Here is a 20,189-nt window from a genome sequence, read left to right as displayed (position 1 = left end):
GTAATCACATATTACGGTAGTGCTGGAATTTTCGTACAGTAGCTTATTTATGAATATCGAAGCTTCCAGCAAAAAAAGTCCCTGCAATGGGATGTCTGTGTTACCACAGGAATTCGCCTCCGAGGATTAATAATCCCTGCAAATCAGGGCCTCGTCCTCATTGACCTCGCATGAGAATAAGGTGAACATTACTGTTATATCCAAGGTGTCTCATGTTCTTCTGATTAAAAGGCGACATGTCCACATACAGTATGATGCCCATATGACCCATTAGAAAAAAGGAAGTCTACTGTGTATTATATGTGTTTAGCTTGAAATATTAAAGGGTTTATCCAGCGCTACAAAAACATGGCCCCTTTCCCCCCTCTCTTGTCTCCAGATCAGGTGTGGTTTGCAATTAAGCTCCATTTACTTCAATGGAACTGAGTTTGAAACCCCACCCAATCTGGAGACAAGAAAGGGGGAAAAGTGGCCATGCTGGATAACCCCTTTAAGTCTACCACTTACATCTCTTATCTATCTATTATCTATCTATCTTTCTATTATCTGTCTATCTATCTGTCTATCTCCTATCTATCTTCTATTATCTATCTATCTATCTATCTATCTATCTATCCATCCATATCTATCTATCTATCTATCTATCTATCTATCTATGTAACAGAAAATCTAAGCAGCACTGCTCAAAAATGTTCGGGTGCCAGCGGTCCTGGATCCTGACCACAGATCGTTCCTAAATAGCAAATAGATGATCCACGGCACTCACGGGGTTAAACGGTGAAAAAAGTAAGTGATTTATTGCAGCATTCCAAAACAAGACACTATCTATCTATCTATCTATCTATCTATCTATCTATCTATCACAGCTATCACTATAGAGACAATTCATTCTACATGACATCCACATTATTCCCCTTCCTCCCCAGCACTGACACTCCTCAGTTGCCCTCAGTCTATGCTGTGCACTAGTTGCCCCCGGGGCAGGCAGCAGACCCCCCCTCCTCCCGTCACTGTCCTTCCCTGCATTCACCCAATGACTATTTCAGTGACTGGCAGCGCCCCCTGGCGGCCGCTCGGCAGAATCTCCCATTGGCAGTGATGTCCCTCCTCCACACAGAGAGGCAGCTGCTATAAGCGAGGTTTCTGCAGCTCGGAGAGACGTGCAGTTAGAGGAGCAGCATGTCATCCCAGCTACAGCTCAGCCTCCCTGCCCCCCAGCCTCCAGCCTCTCCATCCCTGGCTTACACATGTGCAGCCCTGCACAGGACATAGAAGACTCCTCACAAGTTGGACCTGTCTTTCTGACCATGCCTAGAGCTACTCCAGTATCCCTTTAAGGTGGCACTTGCCTTCTTCTGAGTACCCAGCTATGGCAGACCTCTTGGAGATGCCAAGAGAGGAGAACTCATCTCTATCTGAGACTTTATCATGGAGCAATAGAAGTTCCCTATCTACCAACCATACTGACACCAATGGGACAGCGCCCATAGACCTCACCAGGGCGATAACCCTTGGATTCACTCTTGGAGCCTTCATCAGCGTGGCCATCGTGGGTAACATCATGGTCATCATCTCTGTGGTCACCAACAGGCAGCTGCGGATCCCAACCAACTACCTGATAGTCAACCTGGCCATTGCTGACCTGTTTCTGAGCTCCACCGTGCTCCCCTTCTCCGCCACCCTTGAGATCGCCGACTACTGGGTCTTTGGGAGGATATTTTGTGACATCTGGGCGGCCATGGATGTCCTGTGTTGTACGGCCTCCATTTTCAGCCTTTGCGCCATTTCTATAGACAGGTACATTGGGGTGCGTTACTCTCTTCAGTATCCCACCATAGTGACCAGGAAGAGGGTCCTCCTGGCTCTACTGGGGGTCTGGATGTTGTCCATTGTGATCTCCATTGGACCACTGTTGGGTTGGAAGCAGCAGACGGTGACGGACGAGGCCGTGTGTGATATCACCACCGAACCTTTCTATGCCATCTTCTCCTCTTTGACTTCCTTCTATATCCCCTTGATTGTCATCCTGGTGATGTATTGCAGAGTCTACGTGGTGGCCAAGAGGATCACCAAGAACTTGGAAGCCGGGGTCATGAAGGAAAGCATGGACTCCAAGGAGCTGACCCTGAGAATCCATTGTAGGAACATGAATGATGGATCTCCAAACAGCAAGAGCAAGAACCAACAGCCTCGCAGCTCCTTATCCGTCAGGCTCCTCAAGTTCTCCAGGGAGAAGAAGGCGGCCAAGACCTTGGGGATCGTGGTGGGCTTGTTCATCTTATGTTGGCTTCCATTCTTCACAGCTTTGCCTTTGGGTAAGTTCTCGCTTGTTACTTGATTTCGAAAAGTTTCGAAAAGTTTCTTAAAGGCGTTTCTTAGAGGCGTCCAAGCGGGTCAAATACTCCATTCAAGGGGGTCAAATCATCTCCTATGTAATAATTGACCTCAAGTGTTTTCTAAGAAGGCAAGACGCCATTTGGAACTTCCTTCAAGGACGTTGTGACAACCAATTCATCAAAGCTATTGAGGAAATCTTCCGGGACAATACAAGATTCACTTGTAGATTAGTGGTAGTCTTAAAGGGGTATTTCCATTTTAAGTTATACTTGTACTTTTATACTCGTCGTCAAGGATACCGACTATCACTCTGTTCTAAAAGCAGTGGTCTGACTGGTGTGTGTATATATAGCTATATTATACATATTATACAGTATATATACACTATATCCTATACAGCTACTAGTAGTAGTAGTAGTGTAAGATGATGAGAGTAGTCTTCTAAGATTTTGAGAAATCATGTTAAAGGGGCTTTATGTTATTCTTAAAGGGGTACTCAAGAGGAAATAGGGACAAGGAGAGAAAGGAGCTCTGCACGTCACACCTATGGCTGACACTAATGCCTCTCGGCTACATTTAAAAACCAACGCCAGGATGTTGGTATATAATTTGAGAGGAAATAAAATCTTTTAAATCAATCAGAAAGTGCAAGAGATTTGTAATTTACTTCTACAAAAAATCAGTACATATCAGCTGCTGCATGTTCTGCAGGAAGTGGTGTATACTTTCCATTCTGACACAGTGCTCTCTGCTGCCACCTCTGTCCATGTCAGGAACTGTCCAGAGAAGTAGCAAATCCCCATAGAAAACCTCTCCTGCTCTGGACACTTCCTGACATGGACAGAGGTGGCAGCAGAGAGCACTGTGTCAGACTGGAAAGAACACACCACTTCCTGCAGGACATACAGCAGCTGATAGGTATGGGAAGACTCAAGATTTTTAAATAGAAGTAAATGACAAATATATATAACTTTCTAAAACGTGTCGATTTAAAAGAAAAAGATTTACGTTGGAGTACCCCTTTAACATTGTAAAGAATATAAAGACAAAGCATAGAAGAAAACTTGTAGAGCTTCTTTACATAAAACTGGAAACTTCCTTTAAGGAATTGCAGGGTTCTGTTCTGTTAATATAGATAGATAATAGATAGATAATAGATAGGAGATAGATAGATAGATAGATAGATAGATAGATAGATAGATAGGAGATAGATAGATAGATAGATAGATAGATAGATAGATAGATAGATAGGAGATAGATAGATAGATAGATAGATAGATAATAGATAGGAGATAGATAGATAGATAAATAGATAGATAGGAGATAGATAGATAGATAGATAGATAGATAGATAGATAATAGATAGGAGATAGATAGATAGATAAATAGATAGATAGATAGATAGATAGGAGATAGATAGATAGATAATAGATAGATAGATAGATAGATATGAGATAGATAGATAATAGATAGATAGGAGATAGATAGATAGGAGATAGATAGATAGATAGGAGATAGATAGATAGATAGGAGATAGATAGATAGGAGATAGATAGATAGATAGATAGATAGATAGATAGATAGATAGATAGATAAATAGATAGATAGGAGATAGATAGATAGATAGATAGGAGATAGATAGATAGATAGATAGATAGATAGATAGGAGATAGATAGATAGATAGATAGATAGATAGATAGATAGATAGATAGATAGATAGGAGATAGATAGATAGATAGATAGATAGATAGGAGATAGATAGATAGATAGATAGATAGATAGATAGATAGATAGATAGATATAAAAGAAATATAGAAGTGGCTGCAATAGACTAATGATTGACCGACCTTTGCATTGACTTAAAGGGATAAATGCCCTTCTCATCCATATTTAACCCTTGACACACAGTTGGCACATAGTTTCTCGTATTTACCAAATAAAGGTAGTGGCTCATGGGAGGACGTAGGACGGGGTGACCCATGCTTTCTGATGCAGAGATCCGGGACGGCGTTGTGACACTGTGTCTGTGCCGTACAGAGATATATCGATATGGTGACAAACACATTACTCATGTATAAGGCCGTATTCACACGGAGATTTGTTGCAATCGACTAAATATTTAGTGTAGACAAGGATACATATAGGAAGTCACCATATGTGTCAGGAGAATCTCTAGCATGTATATCCTAACAGCTGCAACTACTTAGGCTGGGTTCGCACTATGGTTTTGTAATCCGTTTTTGCATTCATTTTGATCCGTTTTTCCATTGACTTCCATTATAAAACAAACACAAAAAAAAACGGGTGTGTGTTTTTGTGTATGTTATGTTTTGATTAGTTTTTTTATAATGGAAGTCAATGGAAAAATGGATCAAAGCGATACTTTTTTTTTTTCATGGATATGATATGATGATGATGGCCGCATCCCTCTTGCCCTATGTCATATCTGGGACCCCCATCATTCTTAGGTTTTAACCCCTAACAATGTTACTGGTTTATTAGATGAGAATACCCCTTTAAATTCTGAACAGAATCCTGGTGGTTAGCATATGCTGAGAGTGGTAGTTTACTCAGATCTTGGGACCCCCAACGTTTTGTACCATGGGAGGCATATACAACTTGGGAGTAAAGATAGCGAGCCACATTATACTTATATATGAAGGTGATAGATAGATAGATAGATAGATAGATAGATAGATAGATAGATAGATAGATAGATAGGAGATAGATAGATAGGAGATAGATAGATAGGAGATAGATAGATAGATAGATAAATAGATAGATAGATAGATAGATAGATAGATAGATAGATAGATAGATAGATAGGAGATAGATAGATAGGAGATAGATAGATAGGAGATAGATAGATAGATAGATAAATAGATAGATAGATAGATAGATAGATAGATAGATAGATAGATAGGAGATAGATAGATAGGAGATAGATAGATAGGAGATAGATAGATAGATAGATAAATAGATAGATAGATAGATAGATAGATAGATAGATAGATAGATAGATAGATAGATAGATAGGAGATAGATAGATAGGAGATAGATAGATAGATAGATAGATAGATAGGAGATAGATAGATAGGAGATAGATAGATAGGAGATAGATAGATAGATAGATAGATAGATAGATAGATAGATAGATAGGAGATAGATAGATAGATAGATAGATAGATAGATAGATAGATAGATAGGAGATAGATAGATAGATAGATAGATAGATAGATAGATAGATAGATGATAGATAGATAGATAGGAGATAGATAGATAGATAGATAGATAGATAGATAGATAGATGATAGATAGATAGATAGATAGATAGATAGATAGATGTAGAGAAACAAATGTTTGCTTGTATTATATCATCCAAACTGGCCCTGTTTGATGGATAGTATATGACTGTAAGAATGTGAATTTCCAGAGTATATGGTCATGATGAAAAGCCACTCAGCATTGGAGTCATAAGCCACTGGCTCAGGATCACTCTTATTGATGGTTGCTGAGTGCCAAACTTAAAGGGAACCTGTCACCAAGACAATGCTACCTAATCTATCAGCATCATGTTATAGAGCAGGAAGAGCTGAGCAGATTAATATATCTCATGGTAGGAAAAGATTCTGTATAACTTGTAACTTGTTAATTGAAATCCTTGTTCATTCTGTGTTATGGAGTCCAGTAAGCAGTGTCACTCAATGGACTGGACTCTTTAGCATAGGAACATAGGAGATTTCAACTAATAAATTATAAGTTATACTGAATTTTTTCCCATAAAAATATATATCAATCTGCTCAGCTCCTTCTGCTCTATAACAGGATGCTGATAGCTTAGGTAGCATTTTCATGGTGACGGATTCCCTTTAAGGTGCCTGTACATCTTATACCAAAGTCAGCCAAAGCCACCACAATTGGTCTGAAAGTTTAAGGTGTATGGAAGTCTCCTGACTCACCACTGATAGAGGTTGAGTTTAATAGATTTTCAATGCCTCATCCTATTGTTCTCAGAGGGATAAGCTGGTGCCAGAGCTGTCTCGCTACTGCTTACCCCTTTCCATAGCAAACACACGAACATTCGGCCGTGCTGAATGTTCGTGTATATAGAGAAGCCAATTAATTGTTATTGAAATTGTTTGGACAACTTTACTTCAATGGTTGGGATTGGCGGAATAGTCAGTGGAATGGATTAAGTTGCACACATTGTGATAGTTTGGCAGCTGAATTATACCTACAACCTATTTAAAACCTAGAATAAAAAATATTAAGTGAGCCAGGGTGCTAAAATAAAAAAAGAAAAGCATACTCAACTCCCCCTATTTCCCACTGTTCACCGCTGCTCCCTGGTTCCTATGACACTTAGACCCCGCATGAAACTGCCCACTCAGCCAGTCACTGACCACAGCAAGTGACCTGCCTCAGCCAGTGAGTGGCTGAGTGGGACTACCTACAGAGAACCAGGAAGGAGCTTTGAGCAGGTGAGTATTCTTTAATTTATTTATTTATTTTTATCACCCCTTTACATTTATATTGAAATATCTCTTGAAAACACTACTTGTGGGTCTTCCCAGATTCTGAAGGTAGCAGTAGCGATCCGAGGAGGACCAGGATCAGGGATTCCCTCTTAGGACAGGCGCAGGTGTGGAGATTGCAAGGGTATTCAGCGTGTACCGTATTTTCGGGCGAATAAGGCGACTGGGCGTATAAGACGACCCCTGACTTTCAATCAGATTGTCAGGGATTCGCCTTCTACACCGGAGAAATGTTAACCCCTGCCTGACCGCAGCGCTGCTACGGTCAGGCTGGAGTTATCTGCAGCTAAGTGAATAAAATAACAAAACACACCCAGGCCCGTTCCTGGCCTCCGAGCGTCTTCTTCTCCGCTCCCGTTCCCCGGCGCAGGCAGTGTGACGTACACTGGCTGTGCCGGGGATGCCCGAAGCTCTACCGGGCAGCCGAGCATCTAATTGGGCTTCGGGCATCCCCGCCGCAGCCAGTGTACGTCACACTGCCTGCGCCGGCGAACGGGAGCGGAGAAGAAGATGTGCGGAGGCCGGGAACGGACCCGGGTTAGTCAACTGTTTGTTTTTTTTAAATGGTCGCCTCATACGGTGGGGATGTGGCCATTTTTGAGCCCCCCCACCGTATGGGGCGACCATACCTGGCGTATAAGACGACCCCCGAATTCTGACAAGATTTTTCGGGGTTAAAAAGTAAAAAAGTAAAAGTAAAAATACGGTATATATCATATGTATCAGATATCACGCTACAAGTATCTTCACTTAGTGGTGAGTTTATTTGCAACGTGTTTCAGACGATCTCTATATCAAGATGGCCTTTATCACTTCCGGGTTACCCGGTACAAAGGAATGGCAGTATAAGTCCCATAATGCAACATCAGTATACTAAGAAATAATATATTATATTATAATAAAAAGAAATAATGTTTTTTTTAATGAATTTAGCATTTTTCTATACTCCATGATGTCTATTTAATCTAATTCCTCTTTAGACCATGAAGAAACTTTAACTTATTTAATTTTATCTACACATATATTTCAGACCATGCAAACATGCTCCTGCTAGTGATTATGTATAAGGGGGAGATTTATCAAACATGGTGTAAAGTGAAACTGGCTCAGTTGCCCCTAGCAACCAATCAGATTCCACCTTTTATTTTCCAAAGAGTCTGTGAAGAATGAAAGGTGGAATCTGATTGGTTGCTAGGGGCAACTGCGCCTGTTTCACTTTACACCATGTTTGATAAATCTCCCCCTAAATCCCTATGACCAAGAGGTCACATGATATGTAATGTATTATGCAATGTATATTATGCAAAATCTACCACATACACACGAGCGATGTCTATACGGTCCTGACCACTTAGCGCAGGCTCCTTGCTATAGGGGATGCGCAGCGTACAGCCCAGTTGGTTTGACCGCTCCTATTGTGGTAGCCGCTCGCTGTGTTGTGTTGCAGCAACTGCGACCGGTCACTTGCTAGATGGTACTGTGTGACGCCACTACTATGGTGGTTGGTCGGTGGAATATAGTTCAGCTGGTTAGGAGGTTGCCGTGATGCCAGTGCTAACTCAGCACACAGGTGTGATGGTACACCTGCTTTTAGTTTTTGTGGCTGGCTTTACTTTTCCTCAATGGTCGGTGACCTGCTGGGTTGTGATGGGTCCCTTGGGCGCTTATCACGGTGGTGACCCAACCGGATTGTCGGTACCGCCACCCACAGAAAGGGGAGATGACCCAAGGACGGTGTAGCTTGTGTGTAGGTGCATGTGCAATAATCACTGAGTCCCAGGAGAATAAAGAAACTTTTCTTTTTACTTATAAATCTTCTGTGATACAGATGAATAATACTTGACTGATACAGACTTGACTTCACTAGATCTGTACTGAGAGTTGTTGAGGTAGAGCGTAGAGTAGCAGTGCTGATTTGGTTTCGTGCTGAGAAGAGTTCAGAGGAGTGGAGAGGAGGATGTTGTGAGAGTCCCAACTCAATTTACTAATGTACTCTGTTGGAACTTTAGAAGAAGTAGAAGAAGAATACTTGTGCCTGTGTTTCGACCTTTGTCGCTATACCACCTTTTGCCCTGCAGTGTCGGGTTACCCGTCCTAACAGGGTGACACAAGCCCCAGTCCTAGATACCTGAGTTGAGCTAAGTGTCCGAAGTTATCCGGTGTCATCTGCACTGGGTTGGGGTGATCCCTGGCTTGTCCTTTCTTTAGGTGTTTAGCACCGCATCTTGAGGATAAGAAAGAAAGTCTCTGTGTTCTCCATGCGTGTCTGTCTACTACCACACTCCAGACTACTCTAGACTACTGTGTACCCTAGGTGTCGTGAAAGCACAGAGTGCACAGAAGAGAGGAGAGCAGAGATACGTGAGGAAAGAACAGCCGCTCTCATAGGCTAGTACAGACCAGGTGGTACAGAAACCGTAACCCTTTTGTGACTACAGCTGTGCAACATATATACATGAATATACATTCTATTGACATCTAGTGGCAAAACTTATACATGACTTCATTACCACTTTACCAGGCGTTACCAGGCTTTTGCGAGGGGTGTTCAGAGAAGAAACACCCGTGGTGGGACACCACACTATACCCCCTCAAAGCAGGACGTGAGCACCTCGGCTGGAGCTGACGCCATCTAGCAATTCGCTGCGGTCCCGATCTCCACTTCAGTCACACTTCACAACACACTTAACCGGGTAACAGACATAACAAAACATAACACAAACATGTTTTAGCTCTGCTATATGTTATTTACTTTAATAATGTTATTTGAAAATAGCTACACAGTTATTTTTTAGTATATTGATGTTGCATTATGGGACTTATAGTGCCGTTCCTTTGTACCGGGTACCCTGGAAGTGATCAGCTTTCTTTTAGATCTGTAACATTTAAAGGGAGCTTCATTGTCATTAAAGTTTATGCTTATGACAAAAAGATCGGCTGAAACGCGTTGCAAATAAACTCACCACTAAGTGAAGATACTCGCAGCGTGATATCTAATACTTATGGTATATACAATTGCATTGCAATCTCCACACCTGCGCCTGTCCTAAGAGGGAATCCATGGTCCTTGTCCTGCTTGGATCGCTACAGCTACATATTAGTCTGCTATCTATCCATATTAGATTGCCAGCTGCTGCAATCATCATGGATCCTCTCATTGCAGGAGACGGGCTCCATTATGTAAGTGTATAGAGCCCAATTCCAGCAATGAGTTGGATTGAACACCAAGTGAAGGTACATGCTGACGCGTGTATCATATTGTAGTGTGCTGCAGAAGTCTGTACCCCAAGTGTCACAAGTCTGCCGCATATGCATCCGTTCTGAATGTACCCTTGAAGTGACAATTACATGGCAGATACCAAAGTTTAGCAAGACTTAAAGGGGCTTTCCAAGCAACATGCAAAGGGAATCTAGCAGTAACAGTGACACTGAGTACAATGATGTCCTCGGTTTTGAAATCAGTGTCACCGTTCCGGACCTATGGGCCAAAAACCTTATATACAAATTGGCTTGTTCGGTGCACCAAATGCGGTCCCAACATCTGCAGTGTGCCACAGGGGGCACCTCAAGTGCACCAAAGAAGCTAATTTGCACATAACATTTTTGGACCATATCTCCGAATCGGCAATACTGATTTGAAAGCTGAGTACACCGTTGGGCTCAGTGTCACCATGCCAACCTGTCCATATAAAGGTTAATATGTGCAATTTTAATGTTCCTGTTAACCTTTTAATGTTCCTGTTAACCAATTTTAATTTTCCTGTTAACCTTTTACTTACTTACCCCCTACTCCCACCGTGAGATCTTTCAGTTCCTGCCGTGCTCCTGTTCTGGTTTCTTCCGTTGATCTGCGACGGAAGTTGGCTAGAAGGGGTAGCACAGTTAGTTGAAAGAGGAAAAATTGACAGTGGAAGCAGGGAGGGAGCATGGGAGGTGAGTATGGCGGCGTTAGTTTTTTGTTATTGCACAGGAAGACATAGAGGGAGATTTATCAAACTGGTGTAAAGTAGAATTGGCCCAGTTGCCCCTAGCAACCAATCAGATTCCACTTTTCATTCCTCACAGACTCTTTGGAAAATGAAAGGTGGAATCTGATTGGTTGCTAGGGGCAACTGGGCCAATTCTACTTTACACCCGTTTGATAAATCTCATGTCTCTGTATTTCCGCCTAGAATCCGGGTACGTCACATACCCGGCTCTTCCAGCTGCAACATTACGAACCTGAGTTGGCAATAGATTACCCGGGTTTGTAATGTTGCAGCTGGAAGAGCTGCAAGTGGCCGGTGGCTGTCAACGAGACATGAAAATGGCGCTACGGGGCATGGGGACGAGCAAAAATTCTTTGGTTATTATGTTCCTACACCCCACTGGTTTTCTCCCAATTTCACAGGACGTATCCTTTAACTGTTACACTTGTCTGGAAAACCTCTTTAAAGGGAAACTAACAGCATGGATATGCATAAATCATTGCTGCCAGTTTCCAGTTCCCTAATAAGCAAGCATTGCATAGATACCTTTAGCTTTGCTCCGTTTTTGGAGGTGGTCAGAAGACACAGCGGTGGCCGGTGCAGACAGTGTCACAGACAGTGGGGTAGCAACCATAAAGGCAGACCACGCCAATGCTACGGGGCCCAGCAATCCCCTGCTGGCATCTGGCCCTTTACCTGTCAGAGTTTGTGATGAACACTCACAGTTAAATGCTGCAGCACTCTGACTGAGCAAGAAGCCATTGGCATCCTGTCCTGCCTGTCTCTCATCTTCATAAAGAACGCCAGGGGACTGCGCCGAGCCAGGTGAGTATGTATTAGGATTCAAGGGGCCAAAAAGCAAAGAAGTATACATACATTTTTTTTTGCTATGGGGTCCCATGAATCCGGTTACGCCCCTGGTCCCACAGCCGACCCTGTGACACTGTCCACGCAAAATATAGATTGTTTTTTACAAAGGCGCCGGATCCCCAGCTGTCTCATCCTGCGGATATACCACAAATGCCCTTTAACTTTACTTTCTTGTCTCCGTCTAACCTATTTATCTCCAAAGAATTCTTTTTAATCGACTCCCACGCAGTTCAATCATTTTACTCAATTACTGACAGCAGGGAACACTGTGTCAATGTGTAAAATAGATTGTCCACTGGGTTCAATTTTGTTCTCCCACTACGTGCTAGACGGCCAGGATTGTTAGGAACGGCTGCTATGGGCGCTGTATAAGTACGGTTTGAAGCTGAAGGTGGACATGGAGAGAGGGAAGCCATTACGTACCTTAAGTAGTCCCATCCTGGTGCATGTTACCACCACTCTAGCCGGAACTAGAGATGATCGAACATCGGAAACTCTTATGTTCTATAGAACTCGAACCTTGTCGAACCTTCCGCATTTGATTCCCGATGCCTTCCCGATCCGTGGGGAAGGAGGAGACAGCCCGAATATCACCTGGGATTCCGGGATTCAGCCTATTACCTAGGACATGATTTTGTATTTGATACTCATTTCCACCATCTTCTGGTTCATTCATCAGATCCTTGTTTGTTAACGTTAGGGGACGTTCAAACTGCGGAATACATGCCGAGACAGATTCCACCTCAACTTCAAGTTCCACAAGTCACATAGACTCAAAAATATTTCCAGACGGATTTCGCCGTCCAACATGTCAATTCTTTGAGTCTTGGAACTTCAAGCAGAGGCCACCCGGCGGAATCCGCCTGAAGTCTCTGCACGTATTCCACAGTGTGAACATACCCTTACAGGAGAAGGATGAAGAACTTAGGTTTATGTGCATGTTGTAAACTTTACCCATAGGTCATACACATAGGATAGTAGAATAACCTGATAACAAAAGGATCAGGCAAATAAAATCTAACATGCCTGATCCGCCAGTATCATTTGCTGGGGGAGATATAGAAGGCCACTAGAGATGAGGGCACCTGGAGCATGCTGGAGTCCATCCGAACCCGAACGTTCGGCATTTGATTAGCGGTGGCTGCTGAACTTGGATAAAGCCCTAGGGCTATGTGGAAATCATGGATATAGTCATTGGCTGTATCCATGTTTTCCAGACAACCTTAGAGCTTTATCCAAGTTCAGCAGCCACCGCTAATCAAATGCCGAACGTTCGGGTTCAGATCTACTCGAACCCGAACCCGGTTCGCTCATCTCTAAAGGCCACCGTACTCATCAGATGGTTGGGTTTGAAGCTAGCCTGTTTAGCTTACACACATGTACATGGGTAAAAACACACACATCAGATCCGCAGCAGATTTCACGCTACAAATTCACAGCAAATTCCGCTGCGGATCCCTTGCCGGTCATTTTCATTGAGAGTACATACTCGCAGCGGGATGTATGTAGGTGACAGCCCCCTTAACCTCTTGCTCGTCGAGAATGGCGCTGGTGCGGGGAAGCTGGAGCCGCGGTTCAAAAAAAAAAAAGGACCGCGGCACCGCTTACCCATGCTGGCGCCATTCTATCCATGTGCGAAACTTAAAGTGAATGTACTCATGGTACATTTGCTTTAAGCTGCATTCGCTTCACTGTTGCAAAACCTGTACCCAAACTGGAGAGAAGAATGGTGGAAGAAAGTGGCCATGTTTTTCTAACGCTGGATAACCCCTGTAACAATCACACTGTTCTCCGCACCTCTGCGCCTGTTCTCACCTCAGCCTCTTGTTTTATAATTTTATTCCTTTAACCTCTAACCTGTGCGATACCTCTGCTCCTGTCAGTACTGCTGCACAACTCCATTTACTACCAAGAATTAAAATCTAAGGTCAGGTATAAGCTGTCAACCTTAAAGGAGTTATCCAGAGAAAAACGTTTTCTTTCAAATCAACTGGTGTCAGAAAGTTATATAGATTTGTAATTTACTTCTATTTAAAAAATCTCATCTTCCCATACTCATCAGCTGCTGTACATCCTGCAGGAAGTGGTGTATTCTTTCCAGTCTGACACAGTGCTCTCTGCTGCCACCTCTGTCCATGTCAGGAACTGTCCAGAGCAGCAGCAAATCCCCATTGAAAACCTCTCCCGCTGTGGACAGTTCCTGTCTAGGACAGAGGTGGCAGCAGAGAGCACTGTGTCAGACTGAAAATAAAACTTCCAGCTGGACATCCAAGAGCTGATAAGTTTTCCTTATTATAGTTCTACTTAAGATTAGAAGTAAATTACAAATCTATATAACGTTCTGACACCAGCTGATCTGAAAGAAAAAGATTTTCGCTGGCGTACCCCTTTAAACCGTACTCACACCTAATCAGGCTCCTAAATGCAGTGCTGTTATTGACAGGATCGGGAGCTATTGGCTCCCAACCCTGTCAGTTACTCTTCTGGCCATTATTTTTCCGACCACAAGAGGCCGCTCTCTCCTCCTTTCCCAGCATTGCAGTGCACAAGTGTTGTCACTCGTGTGCTCGAAAAGCCCGAAGACAGAGGTAAAAGCCGGAGGAGGGCACTGCTGCCGGTAAGTATGTTTTTTTTTTTCTTCCTCCATTTTTACTGATGGCTCCCAAATACTCCTGAAAGGCTTCCAGATCAGTGTTTCCTGACCGTAAAAACGGCCACGGGGGTGTGAAGGGGACTTAAGTCAAACTTCCATACATCACCTGTCAGATTTTTGACAGATCCCATATGGTCGGGGATCAATCATCCATCTTGATGGGAGAAGTTGCCAGTTGCGTTAGAGCTGGCACACGGCCACACCCCAGACTAAGATTATTCTGGATGTGTCTAATTTGGTGACTAATCCCTCGCGGCTTATAATGCCATCATTACAAATGTCCAGATTTCAGCTCAGTAAATAAACAGACCCGGAGAGATAGATAGACGGAGATAGATCCAGGCCAAGGCTTTATTTTAATAAGCCGGGAGGTGACATGAAACTTTCCCGTGATTCATTACTCGGGCAAAAATAACTGTAAATGTTTGCCATCCTAGTGTACTGATACTTGGGAAATCATGTGCCAGCATACTAAGGAGATGGCACAGCTTCAGAGAAGAAGTGTTAACTCTTACATCACTGGCCAATGGGACCTGTCAGCAGAAGTCAGGCTGCTGCTGATGGCCACCGGGGAGCAGAACTGCTTGGAAAAAATGGAAACTCAGCATTAGGTTATCCAGGATTAGAAAAAAAAACAACGCCCCCTTGGCTTCAGGTTGTGTGTGGTATTACACTTTAGTTCCATTCACTTCAATGGACCTGAGCTGAAAAACTCCACCCAAACTGAAGACAGGGGAGGTGCTGTTTCTGGAAGAAAGTGGCCATGTTTTTCTGATCCCTATAAAAAAAATAATAATAATCAAGCAAAGAATAGCTTTATTCATCAAATGTTTTGAATCAGATATTTATTTCTACAGCAAATGTCAGAATGCAACTGGCAAACCATCCATTTTTGGGGGTAAAAATGGTCCAAATAAATGCAATTTTTTTTTATATAAAATGTTTGAGCAGTAAATGGCTTAAAAAAGGACCTTGTATTTTGTTGGCTGTAAAATTTTAGCCTTAAAATCTCAATGAACTGGTGTCGGAAAGATATATAGATCTGTAAATTAATTCTATTTAAAAATCTCAAGTTGTCCAGTACTTACCAGCTGCTGTATGTCCTGGAGGAAGTAATATATTCTTTCAAGTCTGAGACAGTGCTCTCTGCTGCCACCTCTGTCCATGTCAGGAACTGTCCAGAGCAGTAGTAAATCCCCTTAGAAAACCTTTCCTGCTCTGGACAGTTCCTGACACGGACAGAGGTGGCAGCAGAGAGCACTGTGTCAGATGCTACCGCATATAGGTGGCACAAGAGAGCAAGCTTGAGGAAAACATCTTTGCACCAATCATTAGGTGACAAATCCAGTTCTGACTTTAATGAATATGTCCCTACAGTTCCTAAGGTATCCACCTTGCAGACTGATGGGTGGGAATATGACTGAAAGATCAGACTACGCAATGTTTGTAGTCTGTAACTATAGAGATAGATAGGGCTGCCTGGGAAGGTTTTTACTCAAGACTATGGACAAGAATACCTCATTTTTATGTTGGATACAGATGTTACAGTGATCAGCTGCGATCCTGTACATGTGAAACCGGCATCATGGTGGATTCACAGGCAGCAGATTTTCAAAATGTTCCTTGACAGTATGAAAATTTAACCCCTTCCCGCATGAGGGGGACTGTACATCCTCATGCGGGTGGGGGAGTTCAGACATGGGTCGCGCGGCGGTCTAGTGGGTCGCGGAGGAGCAATCCCCGCATCTGTCATGCTGGCGCTGATTCCGGCTCGGCACTCCATTGCTTTCGGCTGCAGCAGCCAAAAGCAATAGAATTTAATTGATCTATGCAGTATATCTATACTGCATAGATCTCAATGAGAAATCAGTGTACTTATACTAGAAGTCCTCCAGGGAGAAAAACCTTAACCGCAGGGGGAAATAACCCAAACCCCAGGGGGGCTTCTAGTATAAAGTGTGTAAAAAAAAATTATTAATAAAAAAAATTTGCTTTCCTAATAAAAGTTTGAATCACCCTCCTTTCTCCCTTTTATAAATAAAAATAAATAAATATATTTGCTATCGCCGCGTGCGTAATCGCCCGAACTATTAATTTATTTAATTCCCGATCTCTCACGGTAAATTGCGTAAGTGCAAAAAAATTTGAAAGTGCAAAATTGTGCATTTTTGGTCGCATCAAATCCAGAAAAAATTTAATAAAAAGCGATCAAAGAGTCACATATGCGCAATCAAGGTACCGATAGAAAGTAAACATCATGGCGCAAAAAATGACACCTCACACAGCCCCATAGGCCAAAGGATAAAAGCGTTATAAGCATGGGAATGGAGCGATTTTAAAGAAATATTAATTTATTAAAAAATGTTTTAATTTTTTGAAAGCCATCAAATCAAATAAAAGTTACACAAGTTACATATCGTTGTAATCGTAACAACTTGAGAAACATATATAACAAGTCAGTTTTACCCTAGGGCAAACGATGTAAATACAAATACTCCCCAAATTTAAAAAAAAATGTATGCTTTTTTCAATTTCATCACACATTTTATTGTTTCTGGTTTCGCAGTGTACTTTATGCAAAAATTCAGCCTGTCATTGCAAAGTACAATTAGTGGCGCAAAAAATAAGGGCTCATGTGGGTTTCTAGGTGGAAAAATGCAAGTGCTATGGCCTTTTAAGCACAAGGAGGAAAAAAACTAAAGCGCAAAAACAAAAATTAGTCCGGTCCTGAAGGGGTTAAGTTTGCAGAATTCCATGTTCTTGCTGCCAAAACAACCGCATTGATACGTATGGAGCAGAGAGGTTTGTAAGGAATCTGCTGCGTGTGAATTTACCCCAAGTCTATCACATCTCCAAATATGGGAATTGTTACACATAGCACGAGTCTGGCATTATCTCATGTGCTCTGAATGTCCAAAAAATCCTGTTTTACATGAATCAGGGAATGACTGAATTTTTATAAATCATCCTGTTTTTTTTTTTTTTAACCGCAATCAGACGCCTTATATCAGATGAATGGACTCACCACGTCCATCATAAGAGAGTCGCAACGTCGCCACCTAGAGAGGGAAAGCATAAAGTACAGCAGCTGTTTGTGAAACCTTTATCCTGCAGGACAATTCTGTGCCACATAAATCCTACCCAATCTATCTATCTCCTATCTATCTATCTATCTATCTATCTATCTATCTATCTATCTATCTCCTATCTATGTATCTATCTCCTATCTATCTATCTCCTATCTATCTATCTCCTATCTATCTATCTATTGCTATCTCCTATTATCTATCTCCTATCTATGTATCTATCTATCTATCTCCTATCTATCTATCTATCTATCTATTGCTATCTCCTATTATCTATCTCCTATCTATGTATCTATCTATCTATCTATCTCCTATCTATCTATCTATCTATCTATCTATCTATTATCTATCTATCTCCTATCTATCTATCTATCTATCTATCTCCTATCTATCTATTATCTATCTATCTATCTATCTCCTATCCATCTATCTATCTCCTATCTATCTATCTCCTATCCATCTATCTATCTATCTTCTATCTATCTCCTATCTATCTATCTTTCTATCTCCTATCTATCTTCTATCTAGCTCCTATCTATCTCCTATCTATCTATCTTCTATCTATCTCCTATCTATCTTCTATCTAGCTCCTATCTATCTATCTCCTATCTATCTATCTATCTATCTATCTATCTATCTATCTATCTATCTCCTATCTATCTCATATCTATCTATCTCATATCTATCTATCTATCTCCTATCTATCTCCTATCTATCTCCTATCTATCTATCTATCTATCTCCTATCTATTATCTATCTTCTATCTATCTCCTATCTCCTAATCTATCTATCTATCTATCTGTCTTTGAGTACACATATTTGCTACCTGTTGTGTCTCAGTTATTTTTACTCTTCTCTCTTTCTCCAGCCAACAAACACTTCAGAACAAAATAAGCTTTCCCACCCGCTGTGTTCTCAATCCTGCATACTCTTTTAATCCCGCTGTGTTATCAGGAACACCGACATTTCAGCACCTTGGGAAGGAGGGGGGGGCAATTATTTTTTCATGAAATTTATATAATGCTAAAAAAAAATCTGTTTTGTAATTAGGTTTTATTAAAACTTTTCAGCCATTTGGCTTCATTAGTTTTCATTTATCCCATCACATAGCAAACTGCGGAATCTCAGTCAGATCCAACAGAGAGCCTGATTGAGAGAATGAGCTGTCAGCAGCGCCCTCTGGTGGATTGGACTGCAAAATGGATTCTTATGCTGCAGATGAAGGGTTGAAAAATGTTAAAGGGGTCATCCAGCGCTACAAAAACATGGCCACTTTTCCCCCTCTCTTGTCTCCGGATTGGGTGGGGTTTTGTCACTCAGTTCCATTGAAGTAAATGAAGCTTAATTGCAAACCGCACCTGAACTGGAGACAAGAGTGGGGCCAAAGTGGCCGTGTTTTTGTAGCGCTGGATAACCCCTTTAACATTTTTCAACCCTGCATCGGCAGTAAGTAATTTGCAAATCTGTATAACTTTCTTACACCAGTTGATTTAGAAACATTTCTTTTTCTCCGGATTCCCCCTTTAAGGTTACTCTATATTCCACATCCCATTATCCATGTATGACTTATAACTGCATATTCTCTCCAGTCTCACACGATGCTCTCTGCTGCCACCTCTGTCCACGTCAGGAACTGTCCAGAGCAGAAGCAAATCCCCATAGAAAACCTCTCCTGTTCTCCAGACTTGAAAGAATACACCACTTCCTGCAGGGCATACAGCAGCTGATAAGTACTGGAAGACTTAAGATTTTTTTTTTTATATATAGAAGTAAAGGACAAATCTCTGTCACTTTCTGGCACCAGTTAATCTGAAAGAAATTGATGGACGATTCTATGAGCAGTCCCTGCCAATACGTGAACAATAACTAATACTATTATCTTCTATTCCAGGTTCAATCTTCAAAGAATTGGAGCCACCATTGACTGTGCAAAAAGTCATCTTCTGGCTCGGCTATTTCAACAGCTGCCTAAATCCTATCATTTACCCCTGTTCTAGTAAGGAATTTAAGCGGGCCTTCATCCGTATCCTAAAGTGTCAATGGGGAACCAGGAGACATTCCGGGATCCGGAGAACCCAGCTCCGGCCTCGGAGTAGCAGCACCTACACCCAGTCCCGGAAGGAATCCTTGGACGATAGGAACTTTATGAACGGCAGCCAAAGGACAGTGTGTGTTCCTCCCAGCCCGGGCTATATGAACAAGGGACCTCGGAAGGAGAGCGGCGTCCATGACTGGAAACCTTCCTATATTCCGGTAGACTCAGATCAGAGACACATGGGAGAGCACAAGGAGCAGGGCAGAACGAACAATGTCTTCACTTACCCAACTCCATCCAGCTATGGTACCAGCTCCAAAGCTACCTGAGATCTAGGAGGACTATAGATCATCAATACATTGTAGATATTGTATCTATGGACTGATCGGTACAACTATTAGGTTGGGTGATACCGGGATCGGAAAGGGAAAGGCAAATGGTATAAAACAGCAGGACAGAGGTGCAAGAAGAGAAAAAAGGAGCCAAGATTTTGTTTTTCTTTGTGCAGTACAACTTATGACCAGCAGTAGGCGCCATCTTGTGTTCCTTATGATGGACTAAGCTGCTTTGTCTCCGATCTATGTACACTGTGGTAACCTTCTATATGTGTGATAAGATTTTTAAGGTGGTTCATTCACGTTTCAGGTAACATCACAATGAAGAGACTGATGCTCAGCTACGCTTAAAGTGACTCTGTACCCACA

General features: G+C 42.1%; 1 protein-coding gene across 1 annotated transcript; it reads left to right on the top strand.

Annotated features, from left to right (window-relative positions):
• The first annotated feature begins 1,157 nt into the window (after positions 1-1,157).
• Positions 1,158-20,188, top strand: ADRA1B (adrenoceptor alpha 1B). Its single transcript, XM_069953201.1, has 2 exons — positions 1,158-2,315; positions 19,342-20,188. The coding sequence occupies exons 1-2, from the start codon at positions 1,370-1,372 to the stop codon at positions 19,812-19,814; spliced, it is 1,419 nt and encodes a 472-aa protein (XP_069809302.1). The 5' UTR covers positions 1,158-1,369; the 3' UTR covers positions 19,815-20,188.
• The last annotated feature ends 1 nt before the right edge of the window (position 20,189 follows it).

This window comes from Dendropsophus ebraccatus, chromosome 1, assembly GCF_027789765.1.
Source record: "Dendropsophus ebraccatus isolate aDenEbr1 chromosome 1, aDenEbr1.pat, whole genome shotgun sequence".
Classification (NCBI taxonomy): domain Eukaryota; kingdom Metazoa; phylum Chordata; class Amphibia; order Anura; family Hylidae; genus Dendropsophus; species Dendropsophus ebraccatus.
The sequence above is the reverse complement of the archived record's forward strand: the minus strand, read 5'-3'. Positions and strand labels throughout refer to the sequence as shown.

Bases quoted from the DNA above. Each gene is read 5' to 3' on its own strand.
- ADRA1B (XM_069953201.1), top strand. From the start codon at position 1,370: ATGGCAGACCTCTTGGAGATGCCAAGAGAGGAGAACTCATCTCTATCT. The intron at 2,316-19,341 runs GTAAGTTCTCGC...CTTCTATTCCAG, and splicing joins CTTCACAGCTTTGCCTTTGG to GTTCAATCTTCAAAGAATTG.